Here is a 21,409-nt window from a genome sequence, read left to right as displayed (position 1 = left end):
AAAAAAAAAAGATGAGCAAAGACACAACAAGCTAAAAAAGAAAAACACTATGATCATATGAATAGATGCAGTAAAAGCACTTGACAAAACCCAACACCCATCTCATAATACAGACTTTAGGCAAGTAGGAATAGGGGTAAACTGCCTCGATTTAAGGAAGAAAGTCTACCCAAGCTCACTGCTAACATCACACACGCCTAATGGTGAGAAACCAGGTGCTTTCCCCTAAGATGGGCAAACAAGGGAAGGATGTCCCCTCACCACTCCAAGTAACACCATAGTGAATGCCCTCCCTTGTTGACAGAAGACATGACTGCCTAGGATGAAAATGCCAAAGATTTAGCAAAAAATTCCTGGAACTATTAAGCGGCTGCAAGATACTAGGTTAATATACAAAAGTAAACTGCTTTCCCATATACTTGCAAAAGCAATTGGAAATTTGAAATTAAACACAGTATGAAAAGGCTACATGCTCTATGACTCCAGCTTTACCATTCTGAGAAAGGCAATACAGGGGACAGTAAAAAAGATCAGTCATTGCCAGTGGCTTTGACAGTAAGTCAAGTAGGTGGAGTACAGGGGATTTTTCAGGAAGTCAAAATAGTCTATGTGCTACTGTAATGGTGGATAATTATGCATTTGTCATTACTTACAGAATGTACAACACCAAGAGTGAACCCTAATGTCAACACGAACCTTAGTGAATAACTGACTCATCAACTTTAACAAAGGTACCACACCATGCAAGACAGTAGAGGAAACTGGTAGTGGGTGGGGGTAATATGGGAATTGTCCATACTTTCTGCTCAATTTTTCTGTAAATCTAAAACTGCTCTAAACACACACACACACACACACACACACACACACACACACACTATAAAAGTAGCCAGACACAAAAGAATACTTATCATTTTACTATTTGACCTAAGGTCAATGAAGGCAAAACCAATCTACTGTGTTAAAGTAGGGATAATGTTTGCCACTGGGGGATGGGAGGGCTGTCTGACTAGCAGGTAGCACAAGGCAGTATCTGAGGTGCTAGGATCGTTCCATTTCTTCACCAGGGTGGGGGTTACGACATGGAAGAATATAATAGTGACAATTCACTGAGCTGTACATTTATAATCTGTGGACTTTCGGCCCTGGCCGGTTGGCTCAGCGGTAGAGTGTCGGCCTGGCGTGCAGGGGACCCGGGTTCGATTCCTGGCCAGGGCACATAGGAGAAGCGCCCATTTGCTTCTCCACACCCCCCTCCTTCCTCTCTCTCTCTTCCCCTCCCGCAGCCAAGGCTCCATTGGAACAAAGATGGCCCGGGCGCTGGGAATGGCTCCTTGGCCTCTGCCCCAGGCACTAGAGTGGCTCTGGTCATGGTAGAGCGACGCCCTGGAGGGGCAGAGCATCGCCCCTGGTGGGTGTGCCGAGTGGATCCCGGTGGGGCGCATGCGGGAGTCTGTCTGACTGTCTCTCCCCATTTCCAGCTTCAGAAAACGAAAAAAATAAAAATAAAATAAAAAAAAATATTTTAAAAAAATAATAATCTGTGGACTTTCTATACTCTCTTATACTTCTTTGAAGAATTTGGGAAAATAAGTGAAACAAAGACCATATCATTTTATTTAATGTTTTATTCCCATATTCAGAGATATTTATAGAAAAGAGGAAAAAAACCCCACAATAAAATGGTAAAAAGAGTTATCCCAAAGATAGGGGTAACATTTATTCTTCCTAAGTATTTCTATTTTTGAAGCTTCCTACAATTGATATGTATTATTTTTATGATTGTGAAAATATTAAAAGTGACTAAATAAGAAAAAATACAAAAAACTAGACCAAAAAGCAATCAATCACTGGTACCAGATTACTGATCTCCATGAATCACCTTGTTTACTGGATCAAAAAATGAAGTTTAAACCATTTCTATCTGCAGATTTATTTTTCCTCCTATTTTAGAACCAATTCCCAATCAAACTCCAGTTTTAAGTGGTTGTTTTCTCATTTAAGTGTGATAGTGATATCTTTGCATTTCAATAAACACCTTTACTCACAACCAAAAGCTTATGTGAATACTAAAATAACGCAAGAAATTTGTTGCATATAAACACATATAACAAGCTTGAGTTAGGATATAACTAAATCAAAACCACTACTGGTTATATATAAAGTCTTATAACTACTTCACATACTCTTTGATCCTGGCACTGATACAAATTATGAGGAAATTCTGATCCATGAAACATGGATATGTATGCCCAAGATTAAGTAAGCTACAAAGATATTTGTGAAATTTTCACATGGGGGGGAGGATAAACTGACTTAACAGAAGATAAATAAATACATTTTGGTACATGTATGCAAAGAAACACTTGATAGCCATGCCATGCACAATGGATGCCATGGAAGAACGTTCAGTGACATGAGAGACAGGCTGCACTATCTGAACAATAGGAATGGGCAGTATACACTTTCACTGCAGAACAGGGTCACCACAGGTGGTGGAAGAGAGGGCATGCCAACTGTGCGCAGAGCAGCGTGCCTCAATGTCTGTTAAAACCAGCCAGTCCATACATGGGGGTCATATTTACTCACTATTATCCTCTGGATGTTTTAAATATTGCATAACCATTTTTATGCAGATCCCTCCATTCCATTAAGAGTGTATTCTGAGTGTGTGTATGTTTAAAAGACTGGAAGTGAAAACTGAAAAGTTAATACACGTTATCTTTTGATGATTTTATTTTTATTTCTCCCATTTGCTTTTCTGCAGTAGTTCCTTACTTTCCATAATGAATCTTAATTATACAATTAATAATTAGAAAAAGGTGTTCTTTCTGAAAAAAATTTTTTATAGTAACTGTTAATTGATGTAAGAAAAAAATACATTAATTTTACTATTATGGCAAGGAACAGCTCCTTTTGCATGAAAGAGCATAGGAGGACGTGCACCAACCTCCAGACATCAGATGAGTCAAATCCCACCCAGCAGCGTGCGGCTCACAGGGAGACGTTCGTAATGGAGTGCATGCTGCAGTACTTTCCAAGACCATTGTTTAGAGGAGCCCCAGAGTCAGGGTACATGTGTGGGTCACATCAGAGTACATTTTCCTTTCACATTATTGTAAAATCACTCTATGCTTCTATCTCATTTAGCTGTTACTTCAGAAAACGAGCCAAATGAAGGTTAGTGCTGGGAAGTACTGTTGAACAGTCCTATAATCCTGCTTTACTAAATGAATGCTTACCAGATATGGTCACCAAGACGTTAAGTCCTTCAAGGACGTCCATTTGCTGAAAACGTCTTCGATTAATCAGAGGATACACCTTCCCTTGGCCACTTCTGTCCAGCAGCATCAGGCCACTTTCTGTACCCACCAACAAATTCACTCCTGTTTCAAGGACATAGACAGGCCCACATTTTATTTTTATTATTATTTTTGTATTGATTTTAGAGAGAGGGGAAGAAAGAGAAACATTGATTTGTTGTTCCACTTATCTGTGCATTCATTGGTTGACTCTTGAACATGCCCTGACTGGGGATCAAACCCCCAATCTTGGTGTATAAGGAATGAGATACCCAGACAGGGCATAGGCCTAAACTGCTGTGCTTGGCAAAAAGCCTGGTTATATGGAAAGGATAACACCACCATCTGGCAGAGTGGTTTCCTTAACTCATTCACAAAAAAATGCTTAGAACAGCCACAGGTTAAAGTAATCAAACTTCAACAAATAACTATAAAGAAGTGACAGTGAAATATTTCTTATATATAAAAAAAGATATAGTGGGGTGAGCAACCCTCATCCCAATTTCCCCCACAACCCACCAGTTCTCATGCTTCCTCAGCTCCCCAAGAATGTTCTGAGCTCACCATCTTCTTGCTATTACAGACCTACTTCTCATTTGCCACACTGAACGCCCAAACAAACCTTCTCTGATACCATGATCTCTTCACCTCTTCATGCTTCCTTTATCTGTCATTATTTTCATTGCAATGGCTATAGAGAGCCTTTAAATGCTCAACAATTTATGACTGATCTGGCTTCTTTCATTCAGCGTAAGGTTTCCTTAAAGACCATTCTCCATCATCATCAAGAGAGAAACAACCGTCTTCGGTCCTGTCTCAGTTTCTTGGGAATATCAAAATACTGTGGCCTCCCCATGGGACCATGGGGCCCATCCCAGCTGGCTGGCCTTATGCTGATGTCTCCTACTCCGCCCAGCTGAACCCAGGTCCCCTCTCTTCTTAAATACTGAGACTGGCTCTGCTGTCTTTCTGCTGGAGTAGCAAGCACCTCAAAACTTTTAACTCCTAATTCCATACCTATCCTCCCTTGCCTTCTACCTGCTGTGAATTTTGGCTGAGACCAGCGTGTCAACCTTTGCCATCTTTTATCAACAGCATCATCCTCTCCCATAGCTGCTCCTTAAAACTAGCCAAGCAGACCCTGGCTGGTTGGCTCAGCGGTAGAGCATCAGCCTGGCATGTGGATGTCCAGGGTTTGATTCCCAGTCAGGGCACACAGGAGAAAAGACCATTTGCTTCTCCACTCCTCCTCCTCTTCTCTCTCTCTCTTCCCCTTCTGCAGCCATGGCTTGATTGGAGTGAATTGGCTCCAGGCACTGAGGATGGAGGATGGCCTCCATCTCAGGTGCTAAGAAGAGCTCAGTTTCTGAGCTACCGAGCAACACCCCAGATGAGCAGAGCATCGCCCCCTAGTGGGCTTGCCAAGTGGATCCCGGTCCGGGTGCATGCAGGAGCCTCTTTCTGCTGCCCCTCCTCTCACTGAATAAAAAAAAAAAATCTAGTAATAACTACTCAAAACATGAGCTTTGTGAAATCTCTCTTATTTGTGGTTTCCAAAAACAAACAGCATTTAAATATCAATCACAATTGTACAGTAAAAAAAAAAAAAAGGAATAAAAGATAAAGCTGAAAAATCTTTCATATACACAAAAATTGTAGATATGTTGGCACTTTCACCTACCTTCTAATTCTTATATATTTCTAAAAACTGTAATTTTGTAAAGTACTGAGTGTTAGCAGTCAAAGGACTATAGAAAGTCACTGGGAAAAGCCTTAGAAATTATGATCCAATGAACAAAATTAAGTTGCAGCTGTCATGATTTTTTATAAATACTGTTTACAAATCTTTTGACTGTTAGATATGATTAAACTTTTGCTAACTGTTTGTACTAAGAATTTCAATTGTACTCAGAGGAATCTGGTGTAGGTTAATGGAAAAAATGGCTAAGAGCTGTATAACATGTGATTTTGTTGAGGACCAAAAGCCAACAGGGTATTTGCATCTTAGATTTTTGGGGGACAGAGGTGTGGGGAACTGGCAGTAAGCTGACAGTCTGCCCAACCCCCCACCTCACTTGTTCTGTGAAGTTGCTAAAGGCTATTTTGCTATGGTGCTGGATTGTTTATTCTCATCCTGAGCCCCATATCCCCTGGAAGGACTTCTTTTATCTTTTGTCTTGTGAAGTTAAGACGTTATGTATGGTGGGGGTTTTCTGCACTTGGCAGAATTCTTGGGTTGCCTTGGAAATGTGATCAGAGATCTCTTTGATTTGCTAATGGCCTTACTTTGCCCTATAAATAAAGCAGGAAGCAGGTGTTGAGCATGCTCTATTCTTGCCCTCAGCATTGCAGAGGCCTCCCGAGCCCATCCATTTACTCTAAGCCTATTTTCTTAATTCTGCACCGTTCCCACTCAGAACCTGGAATTACTAGCCACACTGGTTCATGGCAGATTTGAAATTTCCTTTAAAGTCTATGATGAAATATGGTATTCTAGGCAAAGCACTATAGTAAAACGCGGACAATCCATTAGGAATGTAAGAATGGAAACAATCATGTTCAGAGATGTATCAAATCATCCTGGCTGCGAGCAGAAAAACTGCCTCATTAAAAAAGTATAATACATATACAGCAATTTACAAAATTTAGTTATGTAATTTGACTTAAAAAGAATGCTTCCTGTAGCATTTTCCAGGAAGGTACAGAAAAAGCACCTGACGTATCTCATGACAGTTGGCAGAATGTAAATGCACTGATTTTATCATTTCAAAATAACATCACAGAGTCCTCTGAATCTTCTCCTCTGGCTGGCTAAAGCTCTCACAATACATGCTTTAACTTTTCTGGGTCTAAGTCTTTAAGAGACTTATTATTAGTTTAACAGGTAATGCATCACAGCTATCACAAGCAATTTAAGGGAATCCACAACTGATGTGCCCCAGCACAAGCAGCAACTCAAATTCACTGATTTATAGAAATATACTTCAACTTTAAGTGACCTTACAGTCTCTTCTTTCAACATAGTGATAAAATCCACTTCATTTTTAAAAACAAGGGCTCAAGATACTCTCCTGTTTTTCTCAGAGTACTGAATAAGTTAGTCAGGAATAAGAAGAATTTTAGTTAAAACAAAAAAACAATTAACAATACATAAAATAGGGCCTAGTACTTTGCAGGGCATTAGACGAACACAAAATAAGTGTAAGACTGCTATCAGTGTAAACAATCTGAGTAAAAATTACTTCCATTTCTAAAGAATTAACATATTTAACACTATGTCTGTGCAGAATGTAACAGAATCATTTCTGATGATATGACAGGTCTTGAATATGAACAAAAAAAAACACAATGGAACTCAGCTCCCGGAGAGAACCACAAGTGACCCTGGCTGGGACCGTGCTGTGCCGGCTGCTTTAATATGTCCCTAACACCCCCAAATAGCTGCTGCTCCCTTTACCTAGAAGTTAGCACAGTCCTTATAATTATTAGGAGATTTAAAATACTCAATAATGACAAGGACAAAACTCCAGACCTCAAAGAATAAAAGAAAAGGAGGTCCCTCTGCAATTGGTGGAGATCACTCTTCCAAAACCTTGGGAGCAAGGCTGAGCAGGAGATTATGAGGGGCAAGAGAGGGGTCGGTGGACGGAAAAGATCCAGAAGGTGGACAAGGAAAAAGTGTATCAAATGCATGGCCCTTCTTTAACGAGAGGATGAGGACTGTCTTGAGGGTCAGAAGATGAATGATGGGGCCCTCGCGTCAGCCTTGACTGTTCTGGATGAGGGGAGTGGTTAGGTGAGGCTGATAGCAGGCTCAGTCCCAGGAAGATGCAGAGGAATGTCAGTGACATTCCAGGAACACACATGTTGAGGAAACTGCTGTGGACTCAGACCATCAAATGAACTACATGTCATCTATCCATTTGTACTTGCAATGTCAAGGGAGTTAAGATACTTTTCTGAGTAGAAGCAAGGTCCCTGTTAAAAAAGGAGGACTGTGTTCTTCACAAGAACAAAGTGAAGGAAGACACAGTTAAGTCCAAGAGCAGGACGTCTGTGGGAGTGAGGAAGGGAACAGACCAGGGATGACAAAAAAGCAAGTGTTAGGATGGAGATGGCAGAGCTCTGTGCACGGCCGACTTTCCTCTCATGGTGTCTCAGGTTCTGAGGATACATCACAAATACAGCAAGCAAGTATTCAAAAGATAAAGGGTTACAGACCCCTTTGTAGAGTTGGCCAGTAGCAAACTGCTTTTAAAAGCTTCATTTAAACGTCAGGCCCAACGCACAAAAAGCAAGGGAAAACATGTTAATTTGAAACATTTGAAGAAATTCAACAAACTTCTTCATTCTCCCTATAAATATGGACTAAATCAAATGTCTTTCTAAGCTTTTAATTTTATATCTTTACATGAAGAAAAGGAGACAAATCATTCTTCCCAACACCTGACAGCTGGAGCAAGTGACAGCATGCCCGTGTACCTGCACAATTATGCAGAAGGGACAGGGATGGAGTCACAGATGTCACTCTCTTATCTGTCAACAGCTCTTCAAAAAATCCAGAAACCATCCAAAAACAGTTCTTGTCTAAAAGGCCAGTCTACTGTTCAGAATAAAAATAAAGGGGCCACTCCAGGCCAGAACTTGGTTGGTAGAGCATTGTCCCGAAACACAGAGGTCGCTGGTTTGATCCCCGGTCAAGTTACATATGGGAACAGATCGATATTCCTGTCTCTATCTCTCCTCCCTTCCTCTCTCTAAAATCAATAAAGTAAATATTTAAAAAATAAATAAAGGGCCAGAGTAACAGTAAGATACCTACCCCATAAGGCAGCACACAAAATTTCAGAGTTAAATCTCTTCTTGTATTTACGGATCTCCGGTGTGTCACTCTGTGGCCTAGTGTTGGTGGGATTCACATTGACCACTGAGCCCTTGCGGGTAGGATCTTGCCTTATGGCTTCCGGTCTCATTCCATCACAGGAAAACCCCACTAAAACAGAGTTACTTGACATTACTTTCTGTACACACCAACCTGCGCCTGCCCCCTCCCCCACGATACCAAGGAAATAGTCAGGTGCCATAACTGACTCTGTCCGGGAAAAGAAATCTGTAGGAGATGCGAATGGAAAAGGAAATCAACTATGCAGCTCATTGCAAACAAGGCAAGGCAAGCGGGGTGGCGTCTGTGTTTGAGGCCTGCACCGACCACGGCACCGTGCCGTGCCTACACTACCAGAGAGTGACACAGAGTGACCGAGTCCTGCTTATCAACTGCTTTCTTGGTGCTACTTTACTTACCCACAGACGTCACTGTTGTCCCACTAGATGGAGAAATCTGTAGTAATCTGGGGTCTATAAAAGGTGTAAAGGAGGAGGAAGATTTGTGTTTCTGGAGTGTGCTACTAGCGGACTGAGTCTGCAATGTAAATTTCAATTTTTATTAATACAATGACATTAGAAAGAGAAACATTAAAACATTTCAACCCACTCCTACACTGCACTGTTTCCCAATACAAAGCCCAAGCCCAACCGATCACCCTCCAAAATGCTGGTGCGATGCTCCTGCACGCGTGCACCACACTCGCAGCATGCTGCTCATCTCCGTCTCTCCTCAGGAAGACTGCCCAGCCAAGGCAGCAACGCTGCGCACCACCAATGAAAGCTACACTTGATGCTCCAAGCTTTTCTTTTTTTAAACAATTTTAATGAAAACTCCTAAAGGAGGTTTGAAATGTCTTGATCTCAATTTATCAATTTCTAAATTTGCTCTCCTATCTAAAAAGTCCAATTACTCTATGCTAGAATTTTGGCAAATTTTAAAATTTACATTATTACAGTGAGCCTCTTGCCAGAGAGCTACAGAAATTTTGGCTAATTAAACATTATCATTAAACTGATCTCAAACAGGGCTCACTAGTGAATGGTGCAGATGACAAAATAAGCCAACTCCCTTTGCTCTTTTAGGAGCACTAGTGTTTTGGTTAATAATGTAACTTAAAAGAAAAAAAAACACAAAGAAAGAGAAACAAATTGTTAAGTGGAAATGTAATGAGAATTAAAAACAAAACAGAAAAATAAACTTGCCAGTTTAATGAGTTAAGGGTTATAATAAATACCGTACATTAAAGCAAAATGAAGCAAAGTTGAAATATAAACATAACGAAGAATATGAATACAGGTGGGATCAATCACTGGAGAAAACAGGTTTGTCTGCTCAAGTGTTTCTGTCCTGTACCATTTCCCCCACCAGGGGCAGCCGAGTCACCATGTCCGAGAGCCCATGCTCCCCAGGCTCTCAGACTCTCCACGCCTGCTGACACAGCTGCCTGCTTGCAGGCTTCCTGCCCTTGTCCTAGGGTCAGTGGCCAATCTAGCTGATGGCCAGTTGGATACCGAGCTTGTCTTAGAAGTGGCTGATTTGCCCCTGCTCCTCAGAGGAGAGGATTATTCTGACTCTTTCTAACAAGGGAACCAAAGTAGAAGCAGGCAGGTAGGCCAGCAGTTAAATGTTCTTATCAACAAGATTGGCTAAAGCTACATGCCATGTTTAACCTCCTTCAACTGTTAGACAAATGCATTTAAATCAAAGCTCCCATGAAATCAAATCACTTGTTTAATTCAGTAACAGGGTGCTCAAGGTGCACGCTGTCACTATATTGGTGGGAGGGTGAGGGCATGTGACCCTGTTCCAAGAGCAAAGAATCACCCAACTAGCACCCAGACTGAGCACCACAGCCAAGCCTTCAAATGAGCACACCGGGCTTCCCATTCAAAATTTTATATTAAAAGCATACTGAGACCTTCAAGACCCTAAAATGTCTAGATTTCCCTGAAAAACATTTGGCCTCTTTTTAAACTGAGTGATTGTGAATTTCAAGGAAAGAAATCCTTTAACAGGGTTGGTGAAAACAAAGAGTAACCAACCCACCATACTGCTCCTCCCCCCAAAAAACAATCCAGTCCTCTTTGAAGGAAATTCCTGTTCAGCAGGTCTAGTTTGTCCAGATAAGGCCAAGTCTGCTTAACCAAGTTCTTCCGTATTTTATTTATTAGATAATGATAATAAAAAAGGTAGATTCTACAAACGACTCTAGGAGTCTCATGTCAAACACATAACGGATCTGAGAACACAGCAATCACTTCATTTAAGCTTAAAAAAAAACTGAATACAGAAAGCCATGCAACTGCTTTGATCTAGAGAAAAGGAAATGGACTGGTAAGTCTGAAGGGAAGCTGATCTAGGTTAAGGGATTTGTATGCAAATCTGAAACATGTTACTTGGGGGTGGGGGGAGAAGGGTGGGTGACAGAAGAAAGCGGGTGGGGAAGGAAAGGGTGGGGCATTGGAAAAGTCTCCTGCAAACTAGCTACTAGGCAGTGCTGGTCTAGCCCTAGGAAAGCAGCCAGCTGTGGTGCGAGACATACCTCATTAGTAGTGAGCTTGTCCTGGGGTGTCTGTGGGGACATGGTGGGTGTCGGCTGGCTGGAAGATGGGGAGGAGGAGGTGGAGGAAGTAGAGGAGGAATGGCTTTGCTGTAAGAGATCTGGCAAGAGGTGAATACGACCGGCAAAGCCATTGCTCTCATGATGGCTGGCACGCTTTTGGTCAACTGTACTCTGTAGAGAAAACAGGCACACTTGTCTCGCTCAAGTGCTGCTGAAATTGCCTATGACTCTACTGATAACTGACTTTGTCAGGTGCTGTGTGACATCTCAATCTGCTACATTATCAAGGGAAGACCAGAGGAAATCAGCTTGAATCGCTCACACTTCCTTGCTGAATGTCTAAGCTGAGCCAACAGAACTCAGATTGCCTCATCTGGTAGCAAGAGGACTGAGCAGTGAGCTCAGTCTGGTTTATCTGCCATACCACCTGCTACCACCAAAATCATGAGCAATGTTTTTTTTTTTTAATCTTTCTGTCTAAAGCTCTAGAAAGTATCCTGTCACTTCTTTTAACCCTGGTCTTTTCCATGTTCTTCCCACCTTCCTTCCATCCAAATGCGTTGCCATAGCACGAGACCACTCGGGAAAAGTCCAACATGCTAGGTAGGTGCCCTGTTCTATTGAAATGAGAAGCAGATCACTTTCCTTACAGCTAAGAAATGAACACACAGTTATAAAACTTAGTAATCCAAACTGAACACACCTGGGTGGTACACATTTAACAGCAAACAGTAAGGAAGCTAACATTTTGGAACACACCAGTGCGACCACCCGGCCCCACTGCTGAATGAAGCCCTCCCTGGTGAAGGAGTTTGCCTCCACTCCAGTGCATCCTGCCTGCCTCCGCTCACGGCAGCACTGTGGGCTCTCGGAGCTGAAAGCTCTCTGCAGAAACCCTGAGGCTGCTCCTGGCTCCGAAAGCCTCCTGAAAAGTGTCCTGTGGCTTTTCTACTGTCAGACACAGACTGTGACACTCAGCGTGGTGCTTGAATGAGGGCTGCCGCAGACATGCAGAGGAGCAGCGATGTGGGTGGAGGGTTGCTAGCTACCTTCTTGGCATGCAGCACACACCTGCCTCCCTAGCCCAGCCACTTTGCTCTCTGGGTCTTGTTAACATGAAAACAGATGATGGTGGAGAAACAGCATGAGTGAGTGAATGAGCAAGTGAGTTAATGACTATAGGAGAAGCTCAGCCTGACAACTGTGTGGAGACACGGGTACCTGGCGGACAATGAGTGTGCCCTCCTTGGATGGGGTCATGGCTGGTTCACTTTCTACATCATTGTGGACAATCATGGTCTTCACAGATTCTGTTTCACCATTGCTCAAATTCAGTGACGATCTATTGAGAAAAAATTCAGAGGTGAAGGACCATAAACACCATTGATTGAGAATATTCTGTTTAGACTTGTCACCTTCTCCAAGTCATCAGAAGAGATATGGCTACAGGTGCAATGTTTCCTTAAGGAAAACAAATGCTTAGTGCTTTCCATTCAACTCCTAAGTTCCTGCAGTTCAGTTTGTTTCTAAGTAAAAAAATCTAGAATGAATACTTATGGTTAATCAAAGTAGTGAAACCAAACTGAAATTTCCATTTTATCATATCTTGAAATTAAGAAGAAAAAATAAAATACACATTGGGTAATTGGGGAGAGCCACTGATAGGCACATGCACACCAAGGAAGAGAAAGGAGAAAACATAGAGGCAGAAGAATCCACAACTACACAGTACATGTTCACAGAATCTTATGAGAGGGTTAGAAAAGACTGGTTCCCAGAGGAAAGATGATATAGGGGGATACTCTCATCCTCTCTAAAATACACCAAAGACTGACGCTGCTCTGGTGTCCTCTGGTCCAGACAGGGGTTCTCCAGTCCCCTCTTGCTCTGCGTCATCATCTTCCTCATCAGTTGTCCCTGATTCCTCACTGGACGAGGAGTAATCTGTCACTTTGTGCAGTGGTCGCACATCTTCCACTGCTCGAAGCTCTTTAGCCAGTGCAGTCAAATCCTAATGTAGAGGACAGAAAAGAGAGTAAGGCAAAAGGGGGTGGGGAGAGTGTTAAAAAAAGAAACCCAAAAACAAAACAGCAAAGAATGAGAAGTTCTCCATTTTAACTATGATATTAACAAAATAGCCACAGTACCAGTTTTGTAAACTTGTTTTGTAGAGAATTTACCAGTATCACATGAAGGTGAGCTCTTAAAGCTTTTGACAGAAAAGACCCAACAAGTCAAAAATGGACAAAAATAGAAAAAAAACAAAGTCAAAGATGTTGTATAGAGTTCAAATCTCACACCAACAAAAACCATAATAATCTGCTTATAACAAGCTGATGGCATTTTTTTCTCAACTACAAAACTCTAGATCAACAAATGTGTGTAGACAGATCCTTGAAATTTGTTATAAAGATACCTGCCTATGTAACAAAGTATTCTTTTAAGGAGATTATCCATAACGCAAGAGTCTAGTTAAATAGGGCTCATTTAAAATGTGTATTTGGTGAAGTATTTATTTTTAACTTCAACTTTTATTATTTAAACATTTCAAACTATAAGAAAGCAGGTAAGGAACCTGAGCACCAATACCATTCCATCTTGCTTCACCCACTGTGAACAACCGCCCACATTCTTACAAACGTGCCTGACACATAGTGAGCAAGTGGTGGCTGGGAGGCCCAGCCTCTGCCCCACCCACACCTTAAATTCTCACCCTGCAATAGTGCCAAGAAATAGGAACATCAGAAAGAAAAGAAATTAATAGTAAAAGTTATTATTCAAAACAGTGCTTCATTTTCTTTTCCTATTCTATACTGAGATACTTTAAGAATCAATTAACCATATATAATTTCCAAATGTGATTATTCATATTCCACATTTTCATAGAAAAGTCTAAAGTGTATCTTTCTACTTGAGAATTTTATTTAAAAATAATGACTTTTTACAAAGTAGGCTATGTAGCCACCACCCCCCCTTTTTGAGCAGTTCCAACAGTTTTCTTCTCCCCAGTGAAGAAAATGTCCTTTCTTGAACTTGAGCCTCTGAAATAGCAGTGACAAAGTATTAGACCTTCAGCCTTGCTATTTCATACTACAGCTGTGGCTTTTTAAGAAGTTTTTTTTAAGCTGTATTTAGTAAAAAAAAAAAAAAATGCATGCAGCAAATTTTGTGTTAAAAAATAAAGCAAAAATTTGGGTCTTTTCATTCTAGGAAAGAACAGAAAGGTAAGCTGAGTAAGAAAAATCAGTGTAGATGGGACACAAGCTAAGTTTAAAAGGCAGTTAGAGGCCCTGGCTGGTTGGCTCAGCGGTAGAGCGTCGGCCTGGCGTGCGGGGGACCCAGGTTCAATTCCCGGCCAGGGCACATAGGAGAAGCGCCCATTTGCTTCTCCACCCCCACCCCCTCCTTCCTCTCTGTCTCTCTCTTCCCCTCCCGCAGCCAAGGCTCCATTGGAGCAAAGATGGCCCGGGCACTGGGGATGGCTCCTTGGCCTCTGCCCCAGGCGCTAGAGTGGCTCTGGTTGTGGCAGAGCGATGCCCCGGAGGGGCAGAGCATCGCCCCCTGGTGGGCAGAGTGTTGCCCCTGGTGGGAGTGCCGGGTGGATCCTGGTCGGGCGCATGCGGGAGTCTGTCTGACTGTCTCTCCCCGTTTCCAGCTTCAGAAAAGTACAAAAAAAAAAAAAAAAAAAAGGCAGTTAGAATGGTTCTTTGATGCTGAATTTCCCAGAGACGGGGCTTACCACTTCACCCTGCAGTCCAGCAGCCATCCCATCGCACCGGGGACAGAGGGCAGAGACAGCACAGGAGGCATGGCAGAAAAAAGGGAGAAGGGGAAGGACATCGATCAACCCGAGAAGGAAATCACATTCCCACAGCCTGACCCTCCAGGGTAAGAGAAATAGGGCGGTGAATGCCACAGGGATTAAAGGAGGCACAGGTCAGTCACAACTGCCACTCCAGGTATTGAAAGGCAGAACTTAAATAACAGGTAGTTTTTAAAAGATGATGGAGATTTATTCTAAAAGCCAATATTATAAATGTGCAACTCATCAAGTGTTCATGTGAAGCAAAGAGATAAAAAGGCTTTTCTTTCTTATTTTTTTTTTAATACCTAAGTTGGGAGGGTGACACAAATGGGTTTGAGGTTTATGGAATTCCTATCATTTCTCAAATCTGCAAGGGGCCCACAGATAGGACTGTGCCTCTCAACTACGTATTTTTAATAGGAAGATCTCTCTCGAGCTTGAAATGAGTAAACCTGATTTTGAGCAGCTCTTACAGCAGGCTTGAGAGGTCTCAACACTTCTTTTTTATCTTCAGGTTTTTTTGCTGCGTTTTCGAAGCGCTGAGAAGGAGAGCCTTCAGATTTGGAGGATGCTGTGAAGTTCAAAAGAGACAAGAAAGGGAGATGCATGCAAACACCCAGACAGTGCTACAAGAGCAGACCTGCCATACAGCCTTTTGCCTTCTCGCCGTCATCCCCATGCCCACCTCCCACCTCTGCCAGCCCCACTCTTGGCAGGGTCTTCACACGAGGGTCTGGGCTCCGGCGCTTCTGACCCCTCACCTAGATGTCACCACCACCATATTCTACTTAACCTATATTCATGATACCTTGGTATGTCAATAATGCTGTAAAGGAAAGTTTTCTAATCTATTATTATGAGTAGGTTTGAAGAACCAATACTAGTGACAATATGGCTGAGTCTACACTGAAAGACTAGGTTCAAACCTCAACTCAGCATTGAGCTAATCACTTTGGATGAGTTAATGAATCTCACTAAATTGCAGTAACTGTCATCTGTAAAATGGAGACACAATAAACATATCTTATCAGGATTAAATGAGATAATGCATGTAAAGGGCTCACAGTGTGGGCATGTGTAAGATATCAAAAGTTAACTCTATTATTAGAAAGATAATGACTACTAGTATCATTAGCAACCTATACACTGTCTTGTGATACTGAGATGTATGAAAACCACAGGTCTGTTTACATGGTTGAAAAAGATTTCAGAACATGAATCACAGCCCAGCACCATTAACAGGGAAAGGAAGACAGAAAGGCACCCTACATCTCACTCGGAAGCGCTCCCCAGAGCCACTCTGAGACCCAGGGTGGGAGGCAGGCTGGGATCCGGAGTTGCTGGACCCCGAGGAGCTGCCACTGCCAGGCCTGGGCACCAGCTTCTCTACTCTCTCCCACAGCAGCCTGGGCTCAATACTGCTGTTGGAAAAGAAAAAGAGGAAGAGTTAGTGCGTTTTCCCAAGATGCAGCATCAAATTACAAACACATGCACGAAATGTAATAGGTACGATGAGAAACACAGCCTACAAACAGCATTTACCCATAAACTCACCAAAAGTTATATTATTCTTGGGTTTTATCTCAGATATCCTAACAAACCAAAATGCTAAGTGATGTTCTACCATTTGCAGACCCCAAATCTTCATCAGGCATGAGAGGAAATGCTACTGTTTGGTCTAGAAATGTCACTATTTCTGTTGTGGCTACAAATTCAGGTTCTTATAATAAAAACTTCTACTCATACAAATTCTACACAAAATTATACTGTTTCCAGGCTGCTTTCACTCACCATGACTGGTCTCAAGACCTGACATTTACACAGTATATTCTTTGTATGAGCTGTGTTGGAAATGTGACAAGAGCCTGGGCTACGGTGTGTCCCTGGCAGGGAGGACAAGTTCACTGGGCAGGACCTGATGCACTGGTGCAGTCACAGAATTCCACAGCCCCCTCTGGGTGACCACTCATCTCAACTCTCCAAGTTCTACCAAGGCTCCATGCACAGAAGGCAAACTGCAGAAGTTCAATAATGACTAGGTACAAAACATTCAACAAAATGACCTTTTCTTCCTCCTCTAGAACAGTACTGGTCAATGGGACTTACTGAGAGGATGAAGATGTTCCACAGCTGAGGTGTATAATATGGTAGCCACTAGCTATGTGAGGCTACTGAGCATTTGATATATAGCTAGTATCACCAAGAAAATTAAGTTTTACTCTTAGTTAATTTTAACTAAGTTAACTTCCAACTTAGCTGTATAATATAGTGGGCACTAGCCTCATGTGGCTAATAATTACTATACAGGACAGAATAGTTCTCGCACCTAAAAACGGTATTTCATTAATTCACTAGCTAACTGCAAACTGTAAGTCAACCAATGACTTGATTTGGCAGCCCATTTGTCATTTTTGTGCTCCCAAGACCTTACACTATCCTGCAGATAACAAGCTCTCACCTTTCCCTGCTGTCCTTTCATCTACTTTCACAGACACAGGGGGTAGTTTTTGTTTGAAAGCTGCCACAGTACACAATTGGATTTAGATCCTTTTCACTAGAGCTCAGTTTGATGTTATTTAAGTGAATAAATTTTATGACAGTTTTTCTTTTGTAAACTGGTCATTTCTTTGCCTCTAAACTTCCCTGCGTATGACCATTTTTATGGGCAAAAAATGGTGACAAATGACTGTAGGCAACTGTGCAGTAACCCTGTCCGTAAGTGTCTCTCTTCTTTTACCTGGTGGAGTTTCTTTGACCTGCTTGAATATTCTGCTGCCCACTGCCCTGCAGTGGGGAATCCCGACGGGACAGAACAGGAGAACGAGACGTTGTTCTCACAGGAACCTTTGGGTAGAAAATTATAGCATTTACGTTCTTGAAAATAGGAGGAAAATAAAGATTTCCCTACCAAAACATATTCTTACAACAGTCCTAACTATGTTAGCCTTTACTATCACCACCCCGACCTCCATTCCTGATCATCCTCCGCCCTCCACTGATAGAACACAAAGAGAAAATTCAGTCAAAGGCATCAGAGGAGTCAGGACAAACAGCCCTTCTATGCTTCTGTGACATGTAAATAGTGTTTGGACTAAAGTTTGGTGTCAGGAGACATACAAAAGCATTTCGCCAAGGTAATGTGAGGATCAGGAAAATAAGCTCAAAGAAACCAAACAATGTCTATAGATGGATCAGTAAGAAAACAAAGACTGGTAGGAAACAAGAAAATGTTCAGAAGAAGCAAATTACAAGTGGAGGAAAATAAAATGTGCCCTTGTGTTTAATTTCACCATTAGGTAATTACCAAAAAATTTAAAAATTAAATATAAATTTAAAAAGCAAAACAAAACCCCAAATTCCTCAATTAAAAAGAAAAAATATCTTTTTATGGTAATTAAAAAATTTTTCTTCTTTATAAGACCCTTTCTGAAAATTTGGATTAAATGTTGCAAAAAAATTTGGAGCTTCTGTATAAACTTATAAGACAACTGCTAAAATATATTTCATTCTACTTGTTCTAAAAGCATATTCTTTATATAGACTTACTCTGAAGTTATTTTGTTACGTAGTGTTTAAACATATAGTTAACAACAGCAATAAACAGCTCATTGTGCTGGCTGCCTGAGTGTGAAAGTTTCTTCCCATTGTAAAAAGTTCCTTTGAAATTTCATTGCCCCTTAATGCTGGTGAAGTCACCATACCCTTAATTAAAATAAATAATTTTTTTAAAATAACAAAAAGGAAAAAGAAGCACACGTCTGTCTTTCTGCTTCTTACCCTTGGAGGCACCTCGTCACTGTCTGATCTAGACCAAGTCTTTTGGCTGGGGTCAGGTAGCTCCAACTTAGAGTCAGAACTCTGACCTAGCACCTCACTGCGGGAAGGTGGACATGGGTCCTGAGAGCGAAGATGGTGGTGTGCAAATTTGGGAGGAGAAGGGTCACTGAAGGAATGGGATCGCGAGACAGGGGAAACATTGTTCTTGAGAGATGCCAGGTGGGACCACTGTACCTTACAAGGAAACAAAACACAAAACATTCAATGCGTTCTGCATAAAATGCTTTTCTGGTCAATACACCAAATCCAAAGTAGGAACTGGGAATGCAAACTGGGTGCTACAGTATTAGGTGAGCCAGGCAGCAAAATAGTTATACTACTTTACAGTGATCTGGGGAATATGTAGAAAAGGAACACACGTACACTTAGAAGGAAAACTCTTCCAGACAAACATTACGGATAGCAGGAAACACAAAGATTTAAAAAAAACAAAAGGCTTACAGACTCTTGTCCTGATTTTTTTTGGGGGGGGGGCACACCATGCTACATGCACACCCACGTCAAAGCATAAACTGGACAAGCAGAGAGGAAGAGAACACAGATGAAGCCTGCCACACGTGCAGATGATCTAGCCACACTCACTCTACCTGGCAGGGTGAAATTTCAGACCAAGTAACAGTAAAACAACAAAGACGAAACAGAATTACTTTAAAAACAATCAACTTTTCAAATGTATCAATGTTCCTTCTTTCTTCTCCCAAGTCTTAAAACACTCAATGCCTAAACACTCCATACATCTTCATACTAGTTATAAAAAGAGAACTTTAATTTCTTTAAAAATTTTCATTACTATGGTTCCCTAAATTAATTATTAACTAAGTTTATCTGGCTGCTTTTAAATTGGGAAAACAATTTCTGAAATAATCTGTATTTTCTTTAAACTATATCTTACAGTTTTAAAATACATGTTCAATATTTTTATTTACATTATTCTAGCTATATATCTATTACATCAATACATTTAATGAAAACTGGAAATGCCAAATCACAATTGATTTAACCTTCCCAAAAGCAAGATTCAAAATTAGTTCCAGAGGTTTATGACTTCTAGGTGAGAGCCATGAAACTCGAGTTACTGGTATAATCCATGATGCCTAAAATGTTTAAAATTTTCAAAGGGAAAAACATGGAACTGAAAGTATTATCTGTAACTATAATTTTTAAAACATGGATTTTAGAATCAAGTCCTACCTGAAAAAATATTTCCTGCTAAGAAAACATTTGCATAGGCAAAAACAATTTCCCATAGAAGGAGGAAAGGGAGACCATTTCAAGGCACTACATTAATTAATCATTAATATAAAAAGTAATCTACTTAGTTCAGGAACTATTTTTCTAAACTGTTATTGGCCACATAGATAATGATGTTCTATTTATGGCTGGTTTAACATTCAGAATGAAAACTTTAATCCTGGACTCTTCATTGGCGTGTCATCAAACTGATTTTGCTAGTCCCTCCTCCCTTCTCTTCCCCTTTTCCCTGACCCTGTCCTGTTCTCCTCTGCTTCTTTTTTCTTTCCATCTCTTACTCTCTGGAGTTGCCAACTGGCTTATGGGTCAGCTCTTCTGTGAATCAAGAAGCTGTTGTCCCATGTAAACACTTCCCCTCGCCCAACACAAGTCCCCAACATACATCCACAGCATGGTATGGTAAGGTCCTGGCTGTTTCCTCTTTAAACTCCTCCATACTGGGTTTATCTAGCGTGAAGCACATTCAATCCTCATTTCAATTTGTTTCTCCATACACCACAGCTACTGCCATCACAAAAAAATGTGAACTTCTGCCCCTAGCACAGGCAAACATCAGTGACCAGGAAACTGAGGTCTGAGCACTTGTTTCCAGTACTCTGGGTTACACAGCTGCAAGGGGCATACTGTCTAAAAGCTGAGTTTTCAGCAAGAGAGTGAGACCCTGTGGGTGTCTCAGATCTCTGCTGTGGGCAACCTTGCAGTCTACTTTCCTCTCCAGGCAACAGAGAGGGTTCCCTTACCCCATAGCACTTGGCCACAAGTTCTCCCTCATCTAGACAGGGCAGATGGCTGTGGCCGACCAGTGAGAGTTTGTGACCTTTACCCTGAACAACTTCACGGAAAGCCCTACCTAACCTATTGAACTATAACTTTTTTGGGATCTTGAAACTTTGAGAATCTGCTAAAAGGTCATTTTCCCAGAAAAAAAGTGCACATCTGGACAAACCAAAAACTTGTACGTAGGATTTCCGGGTAGTCACTGGCTCTCTAAAGCCTACTCCCAGAACTAGCCAGGTGCAAGGGTCCTAGCAAGAGGAATGTGCTGGTCTCCCTCTATGTGCCCTATTTCCCCATGTATAAGACACACCAGAATTTTGGGGCCCGAAATTTGGAAAAAAAAATGTATTACATAAAGTTATTTTACTCAAGTTTTATTCATCATAAAATTTATACAACTTCTTATCACTGCCAAAACTCCCATCCATTAGCTTGTCCTCATCTGTGTCTGATGATGAATCACTGTCTTCAACAATGAGCGCAAAAACGTGCAAAAAATCGGGAAATGCAAGTAAAAAAGTATCTACAACCACTTATAAGACGCACCCACTTTTTAGACCCCGAATCTTTCAAAAAAAGTGCGTTTTATACATAGGGAAATATAGTACACAATTGTAGCACTGATTTTCTAAAAACTAAACTGAAAAAATTTTTTGTATTCATGAACATCTGAGTTAGGGAAGGCAAAACGTTAGATTAAGAGAAGAAATCACTGAATTCATATATTCTTAATAAGTACAACAAAAATCTCCTTAAAAGGTCTTCTCTTAGCACCTATCTGCTTCTCACCCCTCCCCCTCTCCTTCCTCTTGGTCTCTCTCTTCCCCTCCCGCAGCCAAGGCTTCATTGGAGCAAAGTTGGCCAGGGCGCTGGGGATGGCTCTGTGGCCTCTGCCTCAGGCACTAGAATGGCTCTGGTTGCAACAGAGCAACGCCCCAGATGGGCAGAGCATCGCCCCCTGGTGGGCATGCCGGGTGGATCCTGGTCGG

General features: G+C 41.5%; 1 protein-coding gene across 43 annotated transcripts in view; it reads right to left on the bottom strand.

Moving 5' to 3' along the window:
- MAP4K4 (mitogen-activated protein kinase kinase kinase kinase 4) overlaps positions 1 to 21,409 on the bottom strand; it is a 243,480-nt gene that overhangs the window by 22,047 nt on the left and 200,024 nt on the right. For 7 of the 43 annotated variants that reach the window (XM_066268244.1, XM_066268250.1, XM_066268266.1 and 4 more), the window contains 9 exons: positions 17,293 to 17,399; positions 15,825 to 15,976; positions 15,029 to 15,126; positions 12,586 to 12,761; positions 11,972 to 12,092; positions 10,730 to 10,921; positions 8,604 to 8,721; positions 8,125 to 8,295; positions 3,243 to 3,386 (listed from right to left, as the gene is read on the bottom strand). In XM_066268244.1, the coding sequence (XP_066124341.1) occupies positions 3,243 to 3,386; positions 8,125 to 8,295; positions 8,604 to 8,721; positions 10,730 to 10,921; positions 11,972 to 12,092; positions 12,586 to 12,761; positions 15,029 to 15,126; positions 15,825 to 15,976; positions 17,293 to 17,399 (1,279 nt within the window). Of the gene's footprint in view, positions 1 to 3,242; positions 3,387 to 8,124; positions 8,296 to 8,603; positions 8,722 to 10,729; positions 10,922 to 11,971; positions 12,093 to 12,585; positions 12,762 to 15,028; positions 15,127 to 15,824; positions 15,977 to 17,292; positions 17,400 to 18,332; positions 18,567 to 21,409 lie in introns of all 43 variants that reach the window. The other 36 variants (XM_066268245.1, XM_066268267.1, XM_066268253.1 and 33 more) reach the window with 10 other exon arrangements.

The sequence above is a fragment of the Saccopteryx bilineata genome, chromosome 3, assembly GCF_036850765.1.
Source record: "Saccopteryx bilineata isolate mSacBil1 chromosome 3, mSacBil1_pri_phased_curated, whole genome shotgun sequence".
Classification (NCBI taxonomy): domain Eukaryota; kingdom Metazoa; phylum Chordata; class Mammalia; order Chiroptera; family Emballonuridae; genus Saccopteryx; species Saccopteryx bilineata.
This window is presented reverse-complemented; position numbering and strand designations above follow the sequence as displayed.